We start from the raw sequence: 25,740 nt of genomic DNA, 5'->3' as shown, positions 1-25,740 counted from the left end.
GCAAGTCAACAATTCTTAATCATAGGTCTTCTGAGAGCTCTTTTGTGCGAGGCATCATTCACATCAGGCAATGCTTCTTGTGAAAAGCAAACCCAGAACTGGTGTGTGTTTCTTATAGGGCAGGGCAGCTGTAACCAACACCTCCAATCTCATCTCATTGATTGGACTCCAGTTGGCTGACACCCCACTCCAATTAGCTCTTGGAGATGTCTAGGGGTTCATATACTTTTTCCACCTGCACTGTGAATGTTTACATGGTGTGTTCAATAAAAACATGGTAACATTTAATTATTTGTGTGTTATTAGTTTAAGCAGACTGTAATTGTCTATTGTAAAGTAAAATGGATGGGCACTCATATATCTGATCCACAGAGTTGGCAAAGCGACAATGATTTATTAATAGTGTATATGCAAAAAAAATAATAATAGCATACAAGAGAGATGACAGTATACAAATATATACACTTGTCACCATATACAAGTAATGATATATAACCTAAACAGAGCAATAATCCCAAAATAGGTATTAAAAAATAAAATATAAAATATCAAATATCAGTCCACTGATATAACTGATATGTGGGAAACCGGGAATAAATGGAACACTTGGTATTCATATTCACCTGTTGGTTTATTATCACCTTGAATTTTATTATTATTTTGAACCGTATCTGTGGAGACTCATTCGGTATCAGCCACTGTCTTAACTAATAGAAGACAACCAGCCCGCTAATTCATATACTGCCTGGACAGGTTTTGTTCCATTTATTCCCGGTTTCCCACATATCAGTTATATCAGTGGACTGATATTTGATATTTTATTGTATATTTATTTTTTTAATACCTATTTTGGGGTTATTGCTCTGTTTAGGTTATATATCATTACTTCTATATGGTGACAAGTGTATATATTTGTATACTGTCATCTCTCTTGTATGCTATTATTATTTTTTTTTGCATATACACTATTAATAAATCATTATCGCTTTGCCAACTCTGTGGATCAGATATATGAGTGCCCATCCTTTTTACTTTACAATTGTTCTTTGGTGATCAGGGTACGACATCTGGTTGGTGCACCGTGCTATATAGAGTCAGAGGTGAGCCGTCCTTTACCTTTCCTGTAATTGTCTATTGTTGTGACTTAGATGAAGATCAGATCACATTTTATGACCAATTTGTGCAGAAATCCATATCATTCCAAAGGGTTCACATACTTTTTCTTGCAACTGTATATCTGTAATATGAAAGTAATCTCCCCTGGAAAAATTTCCACGTATATGTGGCATCTAACATACTGTTGAAGCTGTATAGCAGAGCACGGAGGCTGTGCAGCTCCATGCAGCAATTGTGTGTGAGCCCTTGCTTACTACTCTATATCTGGACAAGTGCCCAACATTACTACCTTTATCTTTTTTTGCCATTAGAAAATACTGTGGCGAGTTTTCTTTAGAATTTTTTCTTCCTCTTCTTACATAGCAATAACCTCAAATTAAGAAATATAAAAGTACTGTATTGTATGTGAGGACATGACTAGGTGCAGAATTTTACACTCCTCTAAAGATTATATCAGAGCAAACTTGGGTGTAACAGAAAATATGTAAATTATGCTTAGCTCCAAGGTAGTTTTTTTTACCTCTTTCTTTATGTACTTTTAGTTTTGTATACATTTAAAATGTTTTCTTAGATGACCTCTTTACAAATGCCCTATTAGGCTTTTCTTTTAGGACCCCTTCTAGCAGAGTTGAGAGCCCTTGTGGAGAATGTTGGTTGATATGGAATACTCTACACATTCATGCATTATAATTCTTCATTGTGAGGAAGACTCACATTTATCTTCACCTGTTAATAGCAGGTGATCACAGGAGGTGTCGGACTTCCTAGATGTGAGGGACCCTTGTAAAATAAAAGGGAACTCAAAATGTAGCATTTAATATGTTATTCTTTGTTCATATTGCATTTGTGCTATACATCAGGAGTATTTCCCAAAAGTATTTCCTTTAAACTGATGAGGGGCATGGAGCGTCTTAGTTATTAAGAAAGATTAAAATAATTAAATGTATTTAGCCTTGAGAAGAGACGTCTAAGGGGGGACATGATTAACCTATACAAGTATATAAATAGGCCATACAAAAAATACAGTGAAAAACTGTTCCATGTCAAATGCCCTGAAAAAACAAGGGGGCACTGCCTCCGACTGGACAAGAAAAAGTTCAGTCTCCAGAAGCGTCAAAATTCTTTACGGTTAGAACTGTGAATCTGTGGAATAGACTTTCTCAGGACGTAATCACAGCAGGAACAGTGGACAGTTTTAAAAAGGGTTTAGATGAATTCCTAAAAGTAAATGACATTAATGCTTATGAAAATGTGTAGAAATCTGGGTCTCACTTCCTCCTGGGATTCGCGTCCCCACCTATCCCTTGGTAGAACTTGATGGACTTTTGTCTTTTTTCAACCGCATTAACTATGTGATAAATCAGTGTTAGGCCATGTAGTGGAAAATTACGGCCACTGGCAATAACGTAAAAAAATAAAAATACTGAAGGTACGCAGTTATTAAATAGCCCACTTTATTGGCCAGCACAGTTTACTTAGCTTTTTTTATACTGTTAAAAAAAAAAAAAAAAAGGATGACGTCCCATACCACCCCAACAGAGCCAAAATTAAACTCTTTGGGGAATGGTGGCCTATGGCTATGTTCAGCTTATATGTTGGGGTTTTAGCCTGGTTCCAGATATAAAAGTACAACTTGGTGTTGGAAGGGATTAAAGTCAATTGGATTGATTCAAATCTGTTATGATATGGTTTTGCTTAGTTAAAAAGGGATACATGTCACAGTCATTAGAAATGCTGCTGAAAATCGAACATGTAGACCTACATATAAATCATGGTTGGCGATATTGGAAATTGTCTATTGTGTGACATTTACATTGCAGATGCTCTTTCAAACACATTCAGCAATGACAGCAAGAGTTATGAGTTCATGGGCAGCACATGACAACCACTGCTTAGAAACTACACACCACATGGTGACGCATTGCATCTAATGACTGTCAGTGAGGTTGTTGTGACATGCAACCTTCTGCGATGAGACAATCATGGAACTGAAGAATAAAGTGGAGAGTGTGTGTGTATATATATATATATATATATATATATATATATATACTTATATTTATACCCCTTGAACTTTTCCACATTTTTTTACATTACGGGCACAGACTTAAAGGGGTTGTCTCACTTCAGCAAATGGCATTTATCATGTAGAGAAAGCTAATGCAAGGCACTTACTAATGTAATGTGATTGTCCATATTGCTTCCTTTGCTGGCTGGATTCATTTTTCTATCACATTATACACTACTTATTTCCACGGTTATGACCACCCTATAATCCATCAGCGGAGGTCCTGCTTGTACACAACAGGAAAAAGCACTGTCCTATGTGTGCTCCCGCAGGCCTGGTCACCAGAATGGCCAAGACCTTTTCCCATAGTGTGCAAGCACGACCACCACAGATGGATTGCAGGGTGGTTGTAACTGTGGAAACAAGCAGCGTATAATGTAATTCAACATATTTTATTAAATAAATAATCTGGAAAATGTGGATTGCTTTTTTATTCAACCCTCTGTACTCATATACCCCTAAATAAAATCCAGTGTGACCAATTGAAGTCACTTAATTAGTTAATAGAGTCCACCTATGTGTAATTTATTCTCAGTATAACTACAGCTGTTCTGTGAAGGTCTCAGAAGTTTGTTAGAGAACAATAGTGATCAAACCGCATCAAGAAAACCAAGTACCACACCATACAGGTCAGGGATAAAGTTGTGGAGAACTGTAAAGCAGATTTAAGTTATAAAAAAAACATCCCACGCTCTGAACATCTCACAGAGCACTGTTCAATCCATCATGCAAAAATAAAAGGAGTATGCCAGAACTGCAAACTTACCAAGACATGGCTGTCCGCCTAAACTGACAGCCCAGGCAAAGAGAGCACTAATTACAGAAGCAGCCAAGAGGCCCATGGTCACTCTTGAGGAGCTGCAGAGATCCATAGCTCAGGAGGGAGAATTTGTCTACAGGACAACTATTAGTCGTGTACTCCACAAATCTGGCCTTTATGGAAGAGTGGCAAGAAGAAAGCTTCTTTGGCCTAAATGCAAAATGTTATGGGTTAGATTTATCAAAACTGGTGTAAAGAAAAACTGGCTTAGTTTCCCATAGCAACCAATCAGGTTCTAATTGTAATTTTTCAGAGCTCCTTTGGAAAATGAAAGGTGGTATCTGGTTGATTGCTATTGGTAACTAAGCCAGTTTTCCTTTACACTAGCTTGATAAATCTCTCCCTATGTGTGTTGGAAAACTAACACTGCACATCACCCTGAACACACCATTCCCACTGTGAAACGTGGTGGCAGCATCATATTGTGGGGATGCTTTTTTTCAGCAGAGACAGGGAAACTGGTGATGGGAAGATGGATGGCGCTAAATACAGGGCAATCCTGGAGGAAAACCTGGTAGAGGCTGCAAAAGACTTGAGACTGGGGCAGAGGTTCACCTTACAGCAGGACAATGTCCTAAACATATAGCTAGAGCTACAATGCAATGGTTTAGATCAAAGCATATACAGGGAGTGCAGAATTATTAGGCAAGTTGTATTTTTGAGGATTAATTTTATTATTGAACAACAACCATGTTCTCAATGAACCCAAAAAACTCATTAATATGAAAGCTGAATATTTTTGGAAGTAGGTTTTAGTTTGTTTTTAGTTTTAGCTATTTTAGGGGGATATCTGTGTGTGCAGGTGACTATTACTGTGCATAATTATTAGGCAACTTAACAAAAAACAAATATATACCCATTTCAATTATTTATTTTTACCAGTGAAACCAATATAACATCTCAACATTCACAAATATACATTTCTGACATTCAAAAACAAAACAAAAACAAATCAGTGACCAATATAGCCACCTTTCTTTGCAAGGACACTCAAAAGCCTGCCATCCATGGATTCTGTCAGTGTTTTGATCTGTTCACCATCAACATTGCGTGCAGCAGCAACCACAGCCTCCCAGACACTGTTCAGAGAGGTGTACTGTTTTCCCTTGTTGTAAATCTCACATTTGATGATGGACCACAGGTTCTCAATAGGGTTCAGATCAGGTGAACAAGGAGGCCATGTCATTAGATTTTCTTCTTTTATACCCTTTCTTGCCAGCCACGCTGTGGAGTACTTGGACGCGTGTGATGGAGCATTGTCCTGCATGAAAATCATGTTTTTCTTGAAGGATGCAGACTTCTTCCTGTACCACTGCTTGAAGAAGGTGTCTTCCAGAAACTGGCAGTAGGACTGGGAGTTGAGCTTGACTCCATCCTCAACCCGAAAAGGCCCCACAAGCTAATCTTTGATGATACCAGCCCAAACCAGTACTCCACCTCCACCTTGCTGGCATCTGAGTCGGACTGGAGCTCTCTGCCCTTTACCAATCCAGCCACGGGCCCATCCATCTGGCCCATCAAGACTCACTCTCATTTCATCAGTCCATAAAACCTTAGAAAAATCAGTCTTGAGATATTTCTTGGCCCAGTCTTGACGTTTCAGCTTGTGTGTCTTGTTCAGTGGTGGTCGTCTTTCAGCCTTTCTTACCTTGGCCATGTCTCTGAGTATTGCACACCTTGTGCTTTTGGGCACTCCAGTGATGTTTCAGCTCTGAAATATGGCCAAACTGGTGGCAAGTGGCATCTTGGCAGCTGCACGCTTGACTTTTCTCAGTTCATGGGCAGTTATTTTGCGCCTTGGTTTTTCCACACGCTTCTTGCGACCCTGTTGATTATTTTGAATGAAACGCTTGATTGTTTGATGATCACGCTTCAGAAGCTTTGCAATTTTAAGAGTGCTTCATCCCTCTGCAAGATATCTCACTATTTTTGACTTTTCTGAGCCTGTCAAGTCCTTCTTTTGACCCATTTTGCCAAAGGAAAGGAAGTTGCCTAATAATTATGCACACCTAATATAGGGTGTTGATGTCATTAGACCACACCCCTTCTCATTACAGAGATGCACATCATCTAATATGCTTAATTGGTAGTAGGCTTTCGAGCCTATACAGCTTGGAGTAAGACAACATGCATAAAGAGGCTGATGTGGTCAAAATACTCATTTGCCTAATAATTCTGCACGCAGTGTAAATGTATTAGAATTGAAAATTGCTGTTCCAGGCGCTTTCCATCCAATCTAACTCAGCATGAGCTATTTTGCAAAGAATGGGCAACCATTTCAGACTATAGATGTGGGAAGCTGGTAGAGACACCCCAAAAGACCAGCAGCTGTAATTGCAGGGAAAGGTGGTCCTACAAAGTATTGACTCAGGGAGGCTGAATACAAATGCATTCCACACTTTCCAGATTTGTATTTATTAAAAATGTTGAAAACCACGTATCATTTTCTTTTCACTTCATACGCACATGCTACTTTGTGTTGGTCTATCACATAAAATCCCAATAAAATACATTTAAGTTTGTGGGTGTAACATGAAAAATGTCAAGGGGTATGAATACATTTTCCAGGCACTATATGTGGGACATCAACACAATTCTAACATTTTTGGCTCTATACACCACCACAATGGATTTGAAATGAAACGAACAAGATGTGCTTTAACTGCAGACTGTCAGCTTTAATTTGAGGGTATTTACATCCAAATCAGGTGAACAGTGTAGGAATTACAACAGTTTGCATATGTGCCTCCCACTTGTTAAGGGACCAAAAGTAATTGGCTTCTCAGCTGTTCCATGGCCAGGTGTGTGTTATTCCCTCATTATCCCAATTCCAATGAGCAGATAAAAGGTCCAGAGTTCATTTCAAGTGAGCTATTTGCATTTGGAATCTGTTGCTGTCAACTCTCAAGATGAGATCCAAAGAGCTGTCACTATCAGTGAAACAAGCCATCCTTAGGCTGAAAAAACAAAACAAACCCATCAGAGAGATAGCAAAAACATTAGGTGTGGCCAAAACAACTGTTTGGAACATTCTTAAAAAGAAGGAACGCACCGGTGAGCTCAGCAACACCAAAAGACCCGGAAGACCATGGAAAACAACTGTGCTGGATGACCGAAGAATTCTTTCCCTGGTGAAGAAAACACCCTTTACAACAGTTGGCCAGATCAAGAACACTCTCCAGGAGGTAGGTGTATGTGTTTCAAAGTCAACAATCAAGAGAAGACTTTACCAGAGTGAATACAGAGGGTTCACCACAAGATGTAAACCATTGGTGAGCCTCAAAAACAGGAAGGCCAGATTAGAGTTTGCCAAACAACATCTAAAAAAGCCTTCACAGTTCTGGAACAACATCCTATGGACAGATGAGACCAAGATCAACTTGTACCAGAGTGATGGGAAGAGAAGAGTATGGAGAAGAAAAGGAACTGCTCATGATCCTAAGCATACAACCTCATCAGTGAAGCATGGTGGTGGTAGTGTCATGGTGTGGGCATGTATGGCTGCCAATGGAACTGGTTCTCTTGTATTTATTGATGATGTGACTGCTGACAAAATCAGCAGGATGAATTCTGAAGTGTTTGGGGCAATATTATCTGCTCATATTCAGCTAAATGCTTCAGAACTCATTGGACGGCGCTTCACAGTGCAGATGGACAATGACCCAAAGCATACTGCAAAAGCAACCAAAGGGAAAGAAGTGGAATGTTATGCAATGGCCAAGTCAATCACCTGACCTGAATCCGATTGAGCATGCATTTCACTTGCTGAAGACAAAACTGAAGGGAAAATGCCCCAAGAACAAGCAGGAACTGAAGACAGTTGCAGTAGAGGCCTGGCAGAGCATCACCAGGGATGAAACCCAGCATCTGGTGATGTCTATGCGTTCTAGACTTCAGGCTGTAATTGACTGCAAAGGATTTGCAACCAAGTGTTAAGAAGTGAAAGTTTGATTTATGATTATTATTCTGTCCCATTACTTTTGGTTCCTTAACAAGTGGGAGGCACATATGCAAACTGTTGTAATTCCTACACCGTTCACCTGATTTGGATGTAAATGCCCTCAAATTAAAGCTGACAGTCTGCAGTTAAAGCACATCTTGTTCGTTTCATTTCAAATCCATTGTGGTGGTGTATAGAGCCAAAAATGTTAGAATTGTGTCGATGTCCCAATATTTATGGACTTGACTGTGTGTGTGTGTATGTATGTATGTATGTATGTATATATATATATATGTATATGTATATATATAAGATATATAAGAAGCTCATGTTTCTAAGAATATGTTAAAATTTACATAAACCCAAATGCATATTTATTTCAAATTCGCTTTTGTTGGAAGTATTTGTATCACACATGCATTTAAAGTTTTTCTAGATATGTAAAAATAAAGAAATATACATCCATTTATTTATTTTGCAGGTTTCTGGATTGTTCTACAACAAGGATGTTTTAAACGTTCAACAAGTTCTATGCGTTCCGAATTGGGTAGCTAAAGTCTTTTCCCAGACTGTGGAGCCAATATTCTCATCGGTTGAGCCTACCAGCGAGGCTCATGTTGGCATGGGTGCAACAGTGGACATTCAAAGGCAACAGAGAATAGAGCTGCTAGATCAGCAGATGATGCTGTCACAACTTTCCCAGCTAGGAAGGAGGCGCCAGGATCAGGTACAGTATATCTGAGGAGTTGATTTCTTACACAAATCACTCTTGGGCTAGTGCCACACCCAGTTTTTTTTTCTGGTGCTTTTGTGGCTTTTGGTGCTTTTTTGCTGGCGTTTTCTCTTTTTGGAAAAAAACACCTCCACATGTTGCATATGGTGGCCTTTTATTTACCCTGGAGGTGTGTTTTTTGGCTCAGTGGTGTTTCTTCAAATAGCGGCATGCTCTGGGTCTGGTGTTTTTTTTTCCCTCACTGCCTGTTGTTTTTTCTCCCATAGATCTCCATTGTTTTTGTTTGCAGCTTCAAAAGAAAAGAAAAAAAAAAACACATGTGCAATGTATGTTGGCTTTTTTTAATGGTGTTTTTGCATGACATTTTTTTACCAATTCTTTTTTCCTATAAAGCTCTACAGAGGAAGTGACATTACAGGGGGCACATACATTACTATACAACAAAAAAGTTAAAAAAACACTATATGAGCAAAAACCCCTTAAAGCACCTAAAAAATAAATAAATGATCAAGTCTGTCGCTTTTGAGGCTTTTTTTTGCCCCCAAAACAGCAGGACTAAAACTGTTTGTGAAGGAGCTCTTAAAGGGTTTATCCCATGATTAATTTAAGCAACAAAAAAAATCTGCCTACTTATAGTACTGTACGTGATCTCTTTATAACCAGCCCTGTATCTCACATGAAGCCAGAGATCCATTTCTCTAATTTCTTCTAAAAATACCAGTATTTCACGCAGCACAACATAGGGTGTGTCCTTTCTGCTGCAGCACAGGGGATGTGTCATTTCTGATGCAGCCATCTCCCTATCACAGCTCAGGGGGGTGTCCTTTCTTATGCTGCTCTCTCCCTTACGACAAGCATTCCATGTACTTTATTTGTAATGCTTATCAGGAGAGGGAATACACAAGGAGATATTTTCGGCGATACAAACAATTTAGCAGTACCCAATATAATTTGGCAGTACCCATATATATCTAGCCACGTGACTTGTTATTTTATGGTGTTTGATGCTTTTAAATAAACATACGGTATTAATGTGTTTCAGAACCTGCAGAGCCACAGTTCTTGCAATGTGGTACACCACCATCAAGTGTCTGGGCACTATTAAAATATTCAAATTGTTTTAATTATTATAGAAAATTGATATATCTATGGTCAAACATATTGCCTGAAAGAAGTGCTAACCTTGCGGACCTACGGCTTGCGGTTGCATTTCAGCTGTGTCTTGCCTGTGCATCGGATGTTGAGATATGGCATGTCACATTTAAAGGGGTTGTCCGGGTTCACAGCTGAACTAGGACATAACCCCTTCTTCACTCAGTCAGCCAGTATCAGTTGAGCATCAGAGCATTTCATGCTCCGATGCTGTCCCTTGGCCTGCACTGTATAGTGCAGGGCAAGTGCTTTTTCTGCAAATTCAGTGACGTACCGGGCTCTGCTAGGCGGAGGTTTCTGTCTAACAGTGTTCCCCATGATATCACTGACACTAATGGGTGGTCTTTAGTGCTGCCCTAGCCTGTAAAACAGGCTAATGCAGCGCTAAAGACCACCCATTAGTGGCAGCGACATCACCGGAAACACTGCTCTGTGTAAGCTTCTGTCTAGCAGTGTAAAAATGTCAACAAAAAGGCCTTGTCCTGCGAGATGCAGCGAAGGGCAAGGGAGAGCATCGGAGCATGAAATACTCAGATGCCCAACTCATACGGGCTGGAGGGGTGAAGAAGGGGTTATGGCCGGGTTGAGCTCTGAACCTGGACAACCCCTTTAAGGTCCCCTTACACTGCTCAATTGAGCAGACGATTGTTGGAAAGGAAGCGTTTCTTCCTGACATTTGCCTACTCCTCTGTGAAGGAGAGAGGTGCATTTACATCCACCGATCTCCACCACAGTATGGGGAGGAGCGATCACTAATGCTATCGCTTGTCCCCATACAGAATCATTGTTTGCCGGCAGCAGCGTCTGTTTAGACAGCACAATCTGCTTCCAGCAAATGATGATTTAGGTAATCGCATGAACAATCCTATTAACCGAGGAATAAGTGTTTTGCTTGTTCATCAGGTAATTGGCAGATTATCACTAATGAGCGTTATTACTAATGATCTGCCTGATGTTCAGGCAGTGTAAAGAACAACAGAACAGCCCAACATCCTAGGGCAGGGATGCTCAACCTGCGGCCCTCCAGCTGTTGTAAAACTACAACTCCCACCATGCCCTTCTGTAGGCTGATAGCTGTAGGCTGTCCGGGAATGATGGGAGTTGTAGTTTTGCAACAGCTGGAGGGCCGTAGGTTGAGCATGCCTGTCCTAGGTGATGTAACAATGGGAGAGTCACTTATAGAGAAGGATTTGGGTGTCCTTGTAGATCATAGATTGAATAACAGCACACAATGTCAATCAGCTGCTTCTAAGGCCACCAGGATATTGTCATACATTAAATGAGGCAAGGACTCGCGGGGCAGGGATGTAATATTACCACTTTACAAAGCGCTGGTGCGGCCTCATCTGGAATATGCCGTTCAGTTCTGGGCACCAGTCCATAGAAAGAAAGAACTACACCTGGAAAAAGTACAGAGGAGAGCGACTTAGTCTATTTTCACCCTTGCGTTTTGGCTTTCCGTTTGTGAGATCCGTTCAGGGCTCTCGCAAGCGGTCCAAAACGGATAAGTTTGCATCCTAATGCATTCTGAATGGAAAAGGATCCGCTCCGAATTCATCAGTTTGCATCACTTCAGTCTCCATTCCGCTTTGGAGACGGACACCAGAACGCTGCTTGCCACTGAGCCAAACTGATCCGTCCTGGCACACAATGTAAGTCAATGGGGACGGATCCATTTTCACTGACACAATCTGGCACATTAGAAAACTGATCCGTCCTCCATTGACTTTCAATGGTATTCAGGACGGATCCGTCTTGGCTATCTTACAGATAATACAAACGGATCCGCTCTGAATGGATGCAGCCGGTTGTACTATCTGAACGGATCCGTCTGTGCAGATCCATGACGGAGCCGCACCAAACGCGAGTGTGAAAGTAGCCTAAAATGATAAGGGGCATGGAGGGTCTTAGTTATGAAGAAAGATTAAAAGAATTGTGTTTATTTAGTCTTCAGAAGAGACGTCTAAGGGGGGACATGATTAACCTATATAAATATATAAATGGACCATACAAAAAATACAGTGAAAAACTGTTCCATGTAAAATGCCCTCAAAAGACAAGGGGGCGCTGTCTCCGACTGGACAAGAAAAAGTTCAGTCTCCAGAAGCGTCAAAGCTTCTTTACTGTAAGAACTGTGAATCTGTGGAAGGACGTGGTCACAGCAGGGACAGTGGGTTTCGATGGGTTTCGATAAAAAGGGTTTCGATGAATTCCTAAAAGTAAATGACATTAATGCTTATGAAAATGTCTAGAAATCTGGGTCTCACTCTATTCTGGGATTCGCATCCCCACCTATCCCTTGGTTGAACTTGATGGACATGTCTTATTTCAACCGCATTAACTATGTAACTATGTAACATACAGGCACACATTATCAGACTCTGCCTGGAAAGATGTTAGGATCTTAATCAGTGGCTAATGAGAGTCGTTTGCATATAGAAGCAGGTGGTTTGAGCTGTCGCTGCACTTAGTTCTGTTACTACATGGACAGATGATAATGTGATTTAGCAGGAAACAGTCTAGTACTTCCTCCGCTCTAATAAAACCACAAACATCATTTTCTACGTTTTCTAAACGCCCAACCAAATTCTGATTTTGTCCTCTCAACTGATACCAAGGCAAAACCACCATCATGGTAATTTTTGTTACTGTGCTCTTGTTAATATATTACAAGGGCCAGGAATAAATGCATATAGTGAGGTTACAGTGAGTTTATACCTTCTGTCTCTCTGTACCAGTTCTCTCCTAAAGTGTAGTAAAAGGTTGTCACGTCAGAGGTAGCTAAGGCTACTTTCACACTAGCGTTTTTACTGGATCCAGCAGGTTCAGAAAAAACGCTTCTATTACTGATAATACAACCATCTGCATCCGTTATGAATGGATCCGGTTGTATTATCTTTAACATTGCCAAGACTGATCCGTCATGAAATCCATTGAAAGTCAATGGGGGACGGATCCGTTTTATATGGTGTCCACCTCCCATGATGGAAAGCAAAGTGCAGTGCTGCGGTTTGCTCTCCGGTATGAGAACGCAACCAAACGGAATAGAATGCTTTTTGGAGCATTTTGTTCTGTTACGTTTTGTCCCCATTGACAATGAATGGGGACAAAACTGAAGCGTTTTTTTCCGGTATTGAGACCCTGTGACGGATCTCAATACTGGAAAATATTAACGCTAGTGTGAAAGTAACAGTTTTACATAAGGCCTCATGCACGCAACCATATTTTTCATCTGTCTGCTATTGACATTTTTTAGCAGACTGATACATTCGTTTGTATGGGACCATGCACACATCTGTATTTTTAACGGATTTGTGTGGCCGTTCCGCACATAGCAGAACATGGACTGGTTTGGTCCATACTGGGAACAAAAATAGTCATTTCTATTGAAGAGAGTGAGAAAAATGTGGCGTGCACATAGGAGGTATCCATATTTTGCGGATACATGGTTTGTGGACTGAAATACAGACACGGTCATGTGCAGGAGCCTTATTCGGTTTATAAGTGAAGTTTGTTGTCCACTTTTTTGAGTGCCAACAACCATGTTTAGTTTTACCCCAGTTTTGTGATGCTGGTTTGCCCGTATGGCATGACTAGGTGAAGCACATCGGTTCAATGCTTCACAACATACACAGGCGCACATTGCAAGACTGCTGTCTCTGGTGGTAAAACAGTTGGTTCTTGGCCACATTACTATTACTTGTACCAGAACCCTAAGGCCTCTTTCACACGGGCGTCATGTTTTTTGCCCGGATAAGATGCGGGTGCGTTGCAGGAAAATGTGCGATTTTTCCGCGTGAGTGCAAAACATTGTAATGCGTTTTACACGTGCGTGAGAAAAATCGGCATGTTTGGTACCCAAACCCGAACTTCTTCATAGAAGTTCAGGTTTGGGTTAGGTGTTCTGTAGATTGTATTATTTTCTCTTATAACATGGTTATAAGGGAAAATAATAGCATTCCTAATACAGAATGCATAGTACAATAGGGCTGGAGGGGTTACAAAAAAATAAAAAATAATTTAACTCACCTTAACCACTTGCCATCCGGGCCATTTGCCCCCTTCCTGACCAGGCCAAATTTTGCAAAACTGACATATCTCACTTTATGTGGTAATAACTTTGGAACGCCTTTATTTATCCAAGCCATTCAGAGATTGTTTTCTCGTGACACATTGTACTTCATGATAGTCATAAATTTGAGTCAAAATATTTCACCTTTATTTCTGAAAAAATCCCAAATTTACCCAAATATTTGAAAAATTCGCAATTTTCTAAATTTCAATTTCTCTGCTTTTAAAACAGAAAGTGATACCTCATAAAATATTTATTATTTAACATTTCCCATATGTCTACTTTATGTTGGCATCATTTTGGAAATGTCATTTTATTTTTTTAGGACGTTAGAAGGCTTAGAAGTTTAGAAGCAATTCTTCAAATTTATAAGAAAATTGCCAAAACCCACTTTATAAGGACCAGTTCAGGTCTGAAGTCACTTTGTGGGGCCTACATAGTGGATACCCCCATAAATGACCCCATTGTAGAAACTACACCCCTCAAGGTATTCAAAACCGATTTTACAAACTTTGTTAACCCTTTAGGCGTTCCACAAGAATTAAAGGAAAATGGAGATCAAATTTTTAAATTTCACTTTTTTGGCAGATTTTCCATTTTAATCAATTTTTTTCTTTAACACATCGATAGTTAACAGCCAAACAAAACTCAATATTTATTACCCAGATTCTGCGGTTTACAGAAACACCCCACATGTGGTCATAAACTGCTGTATGGGCACACGGCAGGGCGCAGAAGAAAAGGAACTCCACATGGTTTTTAGATGCCATGTCCCATTTGAAGCCCCCTGATGCACCCTTACAGTAGAAACTCCCAAGAATTGACCCCATTTTGGAAACTAGGGGATAAGGTGCTAGTTTTATTAGTACTATTTTTGGGTACATATGATTTTTTGATCATTCATTATAACACTTTATGGGGCAAGGTGACCAAAAAATTGGTTGTTTTAGCACAGTTTCTATTTATTTATTTTTACAGCGTTCACCTGAGGGGTTCAGTCAAGTGACATTTTTATAGAGCAGATTGTTATGGACGTGGCGATACCTAATATGTATACTTTTTCTCATTTATTAAAGTTTTACACAATAATAGCATTTTTGAAACAAAAAAAATTATGTTTTAATGTGTCCATGTTCTGAGAGCTATAGTTTTTTTATTTTTTGAGAGATTTTCTTATGTAGGGGCTCATTTTTTGCGGGATGAGGTGACGGTTTTATTGGTACTATTTTGTGGGACATACGCATTTTTGATCACTTGGTGTTGCACCTTTTGTGATGCAAGGTGACAAAAATTGCTTGTTTTGACACAGTTTTTTTTTTTTTTTACGGTGTTCACCCGAGGGGTTAGGTCATGTGATATTTTTATAGAGCTGGTTTTTACTGACGCGGCAATACCTAATATGTATACTTTTTTTTATTTGTTTCACTTTAACACAATAATAGCATTTTTGAAACCAAAAAAATGATGTTTTAGTGTCTCCATGTTCTAAGAGCTATAGTTTTTTTATTTTTTAAGAGATTTTCTTATGTAGGGGCTCATTTTTTGCGGGATGAGGTGACGGTTTTATTGGTACTATTTTGTGGGACATACGCGTTTTTGATCACTTGGTGTTGCACCTTTTGTGATGCAAGGTGACAAAAATTGCTTGTTTTGACAGTTTTTTTTTGTTTTTTTTTACGGTGTTCACTCGAGGGGTTAGGTCATGTGATACTTTTATAGAGCTGGTTTTTACGGACGCGGCGATACCTAATATGTCTATTTTATTTTATTTTTTCTATTTTTAATTTTTTTTTTTTATTCCTTACTTGGGAACTTTTTTTTTTTACATGTGAAACTTTATTTTATTTTTTCAACCCTTTATTTTTTTTATTTTTTTTACACTTTTCGTCCCCCATAAGGTCATACAAGACCTCTGGGGGACATTTGCTTCACTTTTTCTTTTTTTTTTCACAGTTGATTTCTCCTGTAACTGGGGCTGACATAGTAGCCCCAGTTACAGGACAAATCACCCCTAGAGAGGCTGTACAGCAGCAATCCAGCGCTGTACAGCCTCACAGCAGGGCTGATCGAGGTCTCTGAGAGACCTCACACAGCTCCTGCACACTCCGGTCACGGCGGTCACATGACCGCCGGGCCGGAACAGGAAGCGCACAGTGCTTCCTGCTCTGCAGACACAGCGCTCGGTGAGCGCTGTGTCTGCAGCGATCGTGAAGGCAGGGACACTTGGGCACTGTCCCTGCCTTGTCTTAGGGTTGCCCTGCTGTCACTGACAGCGGGCAACCCGATCAGCAGCTGCACGATTAGCGTGCAGCTGCTATTTCTGACAGGACGTTCTAAAACGTGCTGTCAGAAATAGACGTCCACCCATAGGACGTTTATATCCTATGGGCAGACGTGAAGCGGTTAATCCACTTGATTGGGTCCCCAGCCCGATTGTCTCCTAGCAACCGTGCGTGAAAATCGCACCGCATGTGCACTTGCTTGCGGATGCTTGCGATTTTCACGCGGCCCCATTCACTTCTATGGGGCCTGCGTTGCGTGAAAAACGCAGAATATAGAGCATGCTGCGATTTTCTCGCAATGCACAAGTGATGCGTGAAAATCACAGCTCATGTGCACAGCCCCATAGAAATGAATGGGTCAGGATTCAGTGCGAGTGCAATGCGTTCACCTCACGCATTGCACCCGCGCGGAAATCTCGCCCTCGTGAAAGGGGCCTAAGACTACCTGCACAGGTAGTTCTGGTCTGCATACTACCTGCATAGTTCTGGTCTGCATACGATCTGCATTTATTGTGGATCAGATGTGGACCCATTCATTTCAGTGGGGCCACAAAAGATGCAGACAGCACATTGTGTGCTGTCCACATCTGTATTTCCGTTCTGTGGCTCCCACAAAAAAATAAAAATAAATAGAACATGTCCTATCCTTGTCCGTTTTGTGAACAAGAACAGACATTTGTAACCTAGCACAGGGCCTACGGAAGGGAAAATGCAGGATGCACGCTGCTTGTATCTGTGTTTTGGGGATCTGAGATTTGCGGACTGCAAAAATTGATACGGTCGTGTGCATAACAGTTATAAAACCTACAGCTTTTATGATAACCTTGTCCTCTTTACCTAAAGTGGATGGAGCTGTGTCTGTCCTGCGCCAGCGCTACTCCCAAACATCTAAATGGCGGGGTTACAGTATCTCAGCTAAGCCATCAATATTTAATTCTCTGAGAATCCCTTTTAATACCAAGAAATAAATGTAAAGAATTCTTTGCGCATTCTGTACCAGCCATTCCTAAAGCATATCTTCATCATTATTTGTCAGTACATCTACCTTCTGTTTGTTATTGGATTTATTAACACTAATGTGAACTCTGCCCTATAAAAAAAGATTCCCTACAGTTGCAGTGTAAGGGCTCATGCACACGACCGTATGTATTTTGCGGTCCACAAATCACGGAACAAAAAAAATATATGGATGACATCAGAACAGCTGGCCCCTAATAGAACGGTACTATTCAAGGACATGTTCTATATATTTTTTTTCGGAACAGACATGTGGACATCCATTTTTGAAATGAATGGCTCTGCATATGGTCCGCAAAAAAAAAAAACAGAACAGGAACGGAAGAAAAATACGTTTGTGTGCATGAGCCCTAAGCCTTACATCTGTTATAAAGGAGAATGCTCTCAGTTCTGCCATGTCTCTATGATGACTAATATGTTCCTTATCTGTAGCAAGTGTCAACTTCTCTAACACCCTTCCTTCTATGCACCTAGTTACAGAACTGCACTATATGTTGATGTTATCTGTGGATATATTGTAACAATCAAGACAGAGAATTTTACTTCAGAGCTTGTGTATATACATGGCAGTGAAATTGTACACGCTAGTATATTTGTGCAGTCATTTATTTTGTATGAGTGGCTCTGTTCAGCACATATCTTATGTATTTTGCATTGGATAGTGTCACGGTAGGTGAGGGAAGGGAAACAAACCAAATACAACTAAAGCAACAAAACACCAGGCTAGGCCCCAAATCTAGGGAACAGGGAAAGGTCACCACCTGAGCTATTTCCCTGACTGCTGACAACATAAGCAAATCCTTAAGGTGTAATTGCTCATGCGCTGGAACCTAAGCCTAGCTGAAACTGTAACAAACCCTCAGCTAGGGAGCTGGAGATAAGACGACCGGTTGCTAGCGCTAGGTGCAGGAACCAGCGTCTTCCTGAGGCCTAGCCAGAACACACAACAAAATGAGAAGGAGTAGGACTTTGCTTAAGACAGACGGGGAGCAGGAGATCCACCAAACACCAGCTGAGGACTCCAGAAGCAAATATAAACCGCAAGGGCTATAGTGAGAGGCGGGTATAAATACCACTAAATAGCTAATGAGCAGAACCTGTGGGGAGGTGGGATCCTGCCCAAAACCACAACAAAGAGAAACAGAACAATCTGTCTGATAGACTCACGTGCAGCAAGTCTGTCAGATCTTCTCAGGCCTCTCACAGGGCAGGGCGTAACAGATAGACACATGTTTTCAGGGAGTGAGTGTCCCTTCCCTGTTACAACTAACCCTTTTATTCAAGAACAGATATGAAAGAGAACCTGTCAATACTTTCATGCTGCCCTGCAGATTCCCTTTAAAAAGCACTTATACTCTTCGAACTGACCAAAAATTAGAATTCTTTAAATTAATTTCTTGGTGGTACATAGAAAGTTTTATATTGATGGCTTATTTGAGACCCTGCAACCCCACCATTCTGTTGTTTGGGAGTAGCTCTGGTGCAGGAAAGACACAGCTCCATCCACTTTAGGCTATATGGAACCGGCCGTGTGCATGAGGCCTAATAGTTGACAGAGCTGGTTACTTAGGCTAGGTTCACACCTGAGCGTTTTACAGCGCGTTCCTACGCGCTGTAAAACGCTCAACAGGCAAAAACCAATGTTTCCCTATGAGCATGGTCCTCCCCTGAGCGTTTTACAGCGCGTACGAACGCGCTGTAAAACGCCCTACGCCCCAAGAAGTACAGGAGCTTCTTTGGGGCGTATTGTCGCGCGTAACACCTCTGTTTTTCATTGTACGCCTCTGTGGTCAATAGCAAGAACGCGCGTACGACACGCATTTCCAAAATACAAAAACGCCCCAAAATACGCCTCAAAAACGCCTGATAAAAACGCCTGTAAACAGCGCTTATCGAATACGCTCAGGTGTGAACCCAGCCTTAAAGAGGACCTGTCACCTCTCCTGACCTGTCTGTTTTAGTAACTACTTGCATTCCCCATGTAATAACAATTCTGCAGCATCTATAGTTATGGCTCTATGTTTCACCATTCCTTTATTATTCCTGCTAGAAGTTATTGATTAATTGCTAGCAAGTCAGGGGTGTGCCCTTGCACAGTCTGACATCCAGTCAGTGCTGCCTGTGGCAGATTGTGCAGGGACCCCCCTCAACTGATTACACACATCTGGACCTTCAATGCAAACTGCTAACAATTAATTCATAACTTCTAGCTGTAATAATAAACTAGTGGCACAACATAGAGTCATTAACATAGATGCTCCAGAATTGTTATTTCATGGGGAGTTACTAAAACAAACTGATAAGGAGAGATTAAAGGTCCTCTTTAAGCTCTGCTACCATAAAAGTCAATGGGATCCCCTTTATATTGAAGAAAGTAAGAAATTAAACAACAACTTAAGTATGGAAGTTGATTATAATGGTCACAAGAAAGCGCGGAGTACACCTTTGATATGTGAATTTTTTTTATATATTCAGTTAGTTAGGCTACTTTCACACTTGCGGCAGTGTGATCCGGCAAGCAGTTCCGTCGCCGTAACTGCCTGCCGGATCCGTCAAAATGTATGCCAACTGATGGCATTTGTAAGACTGATCAGGGTCCTGATCTGTCTTACAAATGCATTGAAATGCCGGATCTGTCTTTCCGGTGTCATCCGTAAAAACGGATCCGGCATTTATTTTTTGCAATTTTTTTTCGGTCTGCGCATGCGCAGATTGGAAGGATGGATCCGGCATTCCGGTATTTTGAATGCTGGATCCAGCACTAATACATTCCTATGGAAAAAAATGCCGGATTCGGCATTCAGGCAAGTGTTCCGGATTATTGGCCGGAGATACAACCGTAGCATGCTGCGGTATTATCTCCGTCCTGAACAGTCAAAAAGACTGAACTGAAGACATCCTGATGCATCCTGAACGGATTACTCTCCATTCAGAATGCATGGGGATATACCTGATCAGTTCTTTTCCGGCATTGAGCCCTTTTGACGGAACCCAGTGCCGGAAAGTGTGAAAGTACCCTTTAACACTTAGTAAACGAGTTTGACAGGAAACACATATTAGCACACACAGTGTCTACTATATGGGTTTTGAGTTTTCTTCCACTCTTACTTCCTGTACACTTCCATTTCTTTATTCTCATGTTGTCCGGCCTTGTGTCCTTTCTAGCTGTTCTCGTCTTCAGTCTCACTTCAAAGCAGAAGTGGCACAAAATAGTAGTCTGGGTACTGCTGCTTTACTCCCATTGCATGTTGATTGATACCTTGCTTTAGGGCAGGGGTAAGCAACCTTGCAGTGGTGTAGATCTGATGAAAATCTGATGGTGAATTTAAACTTTTATAAAACTAAATGGATTATTATTTTAAATTTTCCAAATGTAATTTTTCCCATTTTTGTCAAATTGTGCTAAGGAGAAGAAATAATGACAATTTGGCTGCCCATTCTTCATGTACTACAGAAAACTTGCCTAAATTAAAATAAATGTCCCTGGCCTGCTGCCCCTTCGTTTTTGGAAAGTAGCGAGGGTGGCATACAAGGGTGACAATATTTTGTCAAACAATTTTTTCTTCCTGAAAACTGGCATAGGGAGCTGAAAGGGTTTTTTCATCCCAATTTGGATGCTGGAATCACTGTGTTTTGTATTAGACTGAAACTACACTGCAACTTTTCTGTCGCAGACATTGAGTGATTCAAGATCGCGCTGTAGGACACCCTGCATTTCAAGTAATGAAAGGAAATGCATTTGGACCCACTAGTTACCGCGCTCCAGCAGGGTGTGATTCCTTGTGACTTGAGTTTCGGTCAAGGCAACTTGTAGGTCTCAATGCTTACTCCACCATAACTGGTTGCGCAAGGTGTGGCGCAGTCAAAGTTGCTGTGTAGCCCTAGCCTTATGTACAGGTTGCTGCTGGGCACCTCTATACCTCTTTGATAGGCGAGTTGGACTTTGTTTTGTATTGCTATTTTTTTGAGGAACCACAGGCCAGATATTATTTGGATCACCAGAACTTTCCAGGGGCCAAGTTGTCCCATCAGCAAATTAGTTCTACATAAAGGCTATCTTCGTGGAATTCCTAAACTATTGCACTTACTCTAATATTTGCACTTACTGTACAGCTCATCAACACTAACATTTAAAAAAGGAAAACACACTGACAAACTAGCTCAATATTATAGAGAAGCGCTTTTAGAATTTGCTCAGAATCAAGATGATGTTCAGATGTCTCCCCACTTTGTGGGCTGGTTGTGCACCTTATTCTATTCATGCTTTCACATTTTGCTTTCACTACCTCAAATTATTCTCCCAACGCTCCAGTTTATTGGAAAATGCATTTATTTCAGAAATCATATCTACAAAATATCTCTCTTTTGCCCTGGAACAGCACATTTAAAGAAACATTTTCAGTGATATTTACATCAATCTCTGAGCCACTGAGAATATTGCACGACCTACACAAATGTCTATTTGCCTTGGTTTTTTCCTTTGCTAAGTGAAATCGCCTCTGTATGCTGGTGTAGGTCTCCATTCTCCATGTTTTACTCTTGAGTCAACGCTTCAGCCTTCTTAAAAGGGTTTAGAACCAAATATTGTTAACGGTCTTAACACTTTTCATGGCCTTATTTTCAACAGTTTGCTGGTAAATGAGTGGTAGGAAATAAACTCTGGGAAGCTTTCATCCTTTTAACCAAAAGCTAAGAATCCATTCTGAATTCAAAGGCTATGGACAATTTCAGGGTAATTTTTTATGATTGCATTATACTCTTTACATTTTTTTCAGTTGGTCTCTATTAAAAATGTTCAGCAATCAAAAATTACTATATGGCTTTGTTTACCCCTAACTAGAGCCGACAGAATATCCTTAATTAAGATGGTGATTTTTCCCCAACTTCTCTATATCCTCAGGAACGCCACAATGTGGATCGAGGATACGTTTTTCAATCTCATTTAGAGGATGATTAACGGTCTACTTTGGGGAAGAAAGCGAGTGAGGCTAAAATTTGACCATTTTTATAAGCCGTTGGAGCAGGGAGGGCTGAATCTTCCCTACTTCAAAGGTTATTTTATAGCCGGGCAGCTCTGGTTATATTGTCCCTGGGAAAATAGTGCTCTGTGTAAGACTTTGGTGAAACGATCCCCATTTGATAATATATTTAGACTATTCGAATCTGGGCGATTAATGTTGAACAAAAGTATAGAGTGACCGGGAAGTTATTCTTTAGATCTTGGACCACCATTAGAAGATGGATGGGGATAAAGGGATCTTTTCTGTACACTCCTCTTTGGCATAATTTTTATTTACAGGAGCTTGATAAATTACTTTGGGATAGGTTCTGGCAAAAAAAGCTATATTTTGTATCTTTCACAGGTAGTGAAGAATGGAGAGGCATTGCCTTTCGCTAGTTTAGCACAAATGGGTAATTTAGGTAATTTAAGTTGGTTTAGGTATTGTCACATACATTCAGCTCTCTTTAATGTAAAAGAAGTTTCACTGTTGATATAGGTAGACACATCTTCACCTTTGAATGCTGTGTTGGGAAGTTCAGGCCATAAGAGCAAGATCTCCCAACTATATAAATGATTAAATAAGGCACTCTTTTCTAAGACGGTTTCTCCGGGTCAGAGGGCCTGGGGAAACTGACTGCCCAATGGTTACGTCACAGGACTGGGGAAATATATTTAGTAATTTAAAATTAGCATCACACAATTTCAACCCTATATTGATACAGTTTAATATTAAAGTGTATATCACGCCAATATGGCTCAATAAATGTGGTTTACGAGAATCCTCGAATTGCCCTTGGTGTGATTCACAGTGGGCGGATTTTTTGCATATCTTTTGGTTGTGTCCAGATCTAACACTCTATTGGGTTTCAATTCATAATTTTATCCCTCAGAATCTTAGGATAGTAATCCCGATTACACCGCAGTGCTCGATATTGAGTGACCTATCTAAGGTAAACTGCCACAAGTATCAAAAGATTCTTTTGGTTAAAATTATGTTCTTAGCCAGACTTAATTACTCTGGATCTCTCAAAACACTCCAAAGTTCAACGAGTGGCTACATCTGGTAAACAAGATTAAGAGATATGAGAATGTTTTATATAACCAAAGAAACTCTGAAGAAAAATGGTCTAGGATATGGAGAGGTTGGAAGTGGTAGGCTTTTTTTTTGTGATTTCCCCCCCTCTCTTTATTTTATATTTTCTTTCTATTTAATTTTTTTCCTTTTTATGGAGGGATTAGAGACGCATCGCTAGGGAGGGAGGGTAGGGTCGAGTGAGTTGGGAATTGGGAGGGAAAAAAAGGGGATAAGAATTAATGATGTTATTGATTAATTATGTATTTGTTTTATCGTTTTCTAAATAAAAATTATTTCAATAAAAAAGCCATTTTTGAGATACAGGGGTTTAAAAATCATTCTGTTTGTAGAATATAATTTCTTAGTCTCATCAGCCGATGGCTCATGTGAAGCCTTTTCTTTGATCTCCTGAACTCATTAACACATTTGGGGGTCTTTTTCCAGATCTACTCACTGCTAACCTAATTAGGCCATTTTATTAAAGCCATGACACAGGCGTTTACCAGGCATGTGTGACCAGCCGCTCCATTCTTTTCACGGAGGCTGCAGGGGGGTACAGAGCCCATTTTCTCGTGATCGGTGGACGTCCCAGCAGTAGGACCACCACCGAACTGATAGTTATCCCCCTATCCTTGTACCTACTGGAATACCCCTGTAATTCAAACGGTTCTTGAAAAATAATTAGTGCACCAGCTCAACCAACCACTTAGTGTTGGAGTTCAATAATCAATGCAGGGACTAACCAGCAGAAATCAGCAGATGACAATAGGGATAATAAAGAACAGTGTTATAGGTTGCTGCCACACGTCACGGCTGTGCCGCCTTTCTGGTGCACCGAAAAAAAAAGCACATGGTTTTTGGAACAGCATATCTGTATTTATGCTACGTTTTCTTCCAGCAAAGTGAGGGGACAGGTTTTATTTTATAGTGAACTACTGTACATTTAGACCTTTTTTTTTCACATTTATGATAATATTTTCACTTCAAGCTTTCAAGATACTATCAGAAACTAGCTTGTGTTTATACATTACACGAGATACTATACTGTTTGTGGTATGACAGTTTGTATATGAAGTTATCTTGATAAGTGGATCTTTTTACTGAATGCACCACCTTTTATGGAGCATTGAAGTTTTTTTGAAGATAAGGACTACATACTGCATCTTTCAAAGTATTAGTGTGGTTTAAAGTCATTCTGTCAGCAGCAAAATCACTTTAATTTAGGCGCAGTGCCTAGTAGGGTTAGTTCAGTATAATAAACTAGGAGAAAATTAAAAAAGAAAACCTGGAAAACTTAGTACGATTGAGCTCAGATTGATCAAGTATAAACTGCTAATGGTGCTTGGTCAATGATCACACAGCCAAGGTGGTGCACTTTTTATTTTGGATTGTACAGCATGGTATATGTTGAGGCAGGGTCACATTAATACTGGGTGGCATCTCTCCTTGCAGCGATACTGACAGCCACCCGGGTGTGGTACAGTGCCATCTTAAGAGCATTATAGGCCCCCGGGCAATACAGTGCACTGGGGCCCTGTCTACACAATCACGCACTAGAATAAAAATGCAAATTATCAATAAGGCGATATTTATTGGGCATTTCCTCTTGTGGATTTTCCCCAGCAGTAGGATCAGGTAATGATACCATTGGTATTTCTGCTGGAATTGGAGTGCATGTAGATGTGGATGCTACATCTGGAGGAGCAGAACTACTGGCTGACGTTGCACCTGGATTGAGCCAAGATGTTAGTTTTGGAAGTTTGCACATTTTCTCTTTCTCCTCTGCAGCCTTTTTCCTCTTCTGTGCTCCACTCAAAACATTACGTTTCATTTCTGCACTAAAGGTTATTTTCACCAACACGTAATAAACTTTATTTTTCCTCACCTTTTTTACACTTCCTCGAACGAGTGGCAACTCTAAGATTGCTATATAAGGGGGACACATAAGATATTACAGTCAAAACTTGAGGGGCACTAATAACTTAAAGTGGATGTAAACCCAAACATTTTTTTTTTTTGTGATGTCACAATGTAGAGTACCCAGGCAGTACACACGCCACTCCAACATTAATACCCACCAGCACCAGCAGTACCCACACCAGCATTACCCACCAGCACCAGAGTGTGTGTACATTTATATATATATCTATATTTATTTCGTTTTTTTAGTTGTATGATTAAAGTGGATGTAAACCCCCAAGTATGCAGTATAGCACCCTATAGTATACAGCACCACACAGTATGCAGTATAGCACCCTATAGTATACAGCACCACACAGTATGCAGTATAGCACCCTATAGTATACAGCACCACACAGTATGCAGTATAGCACCCTATAGTATACAGCACCACACAGTATGCAGTATAGCACCCTATAGTATACAGCACCACACAGTATGCAGTATAGCACCCTATAGTATACAGCACCACACAGTATGCAGTATAGCACCCTATAGTATACA

At 40.4% G+C, this 25,740-nt stretch overlaps 1 protein-coding gene across 6 annotated transcripts in view; it reads left to right on the top strand.

Moving 5' to 3' along the window:
- The window catches only part of UBAC2 (UBA domain containing 2), a 196,510-nt gene that overhangs the window by 133,677 nt on the left and 37,093 nt on the right, over positions 1–25,740 (top strand). For all 6 annotated transcript variants that reach the window (XM_040425274.1, XM_040425273.1, XM_040425272.1 and 3 more), the window contains exon 8: positions 8,426–8,671. In XM_040425274.1, coding sequence (XP_040281208.1) covers positions 8,426–8,671 — 246 coding nt within the window. The remainder of the gene's footprint in view (positions 1–8,425; positions 8,672–25,740) is intronic.

Source organism: Bufo bufo, chromosome 3 (genome assembly GCF_905171765.1).
Source record: "Bufo bufo chromosome 3, aBufBuf1.1, whole genome shotgun sequence".
Taxonomy (NCBI): Eukaryota; Metazoa; Chordata; class Amphibia; order Anura; family Bufonidae; genus Bufo; species Bufo bufo.
This window is presented reverse-complemented; position numbering and strand designations above follow the sequence as displayed.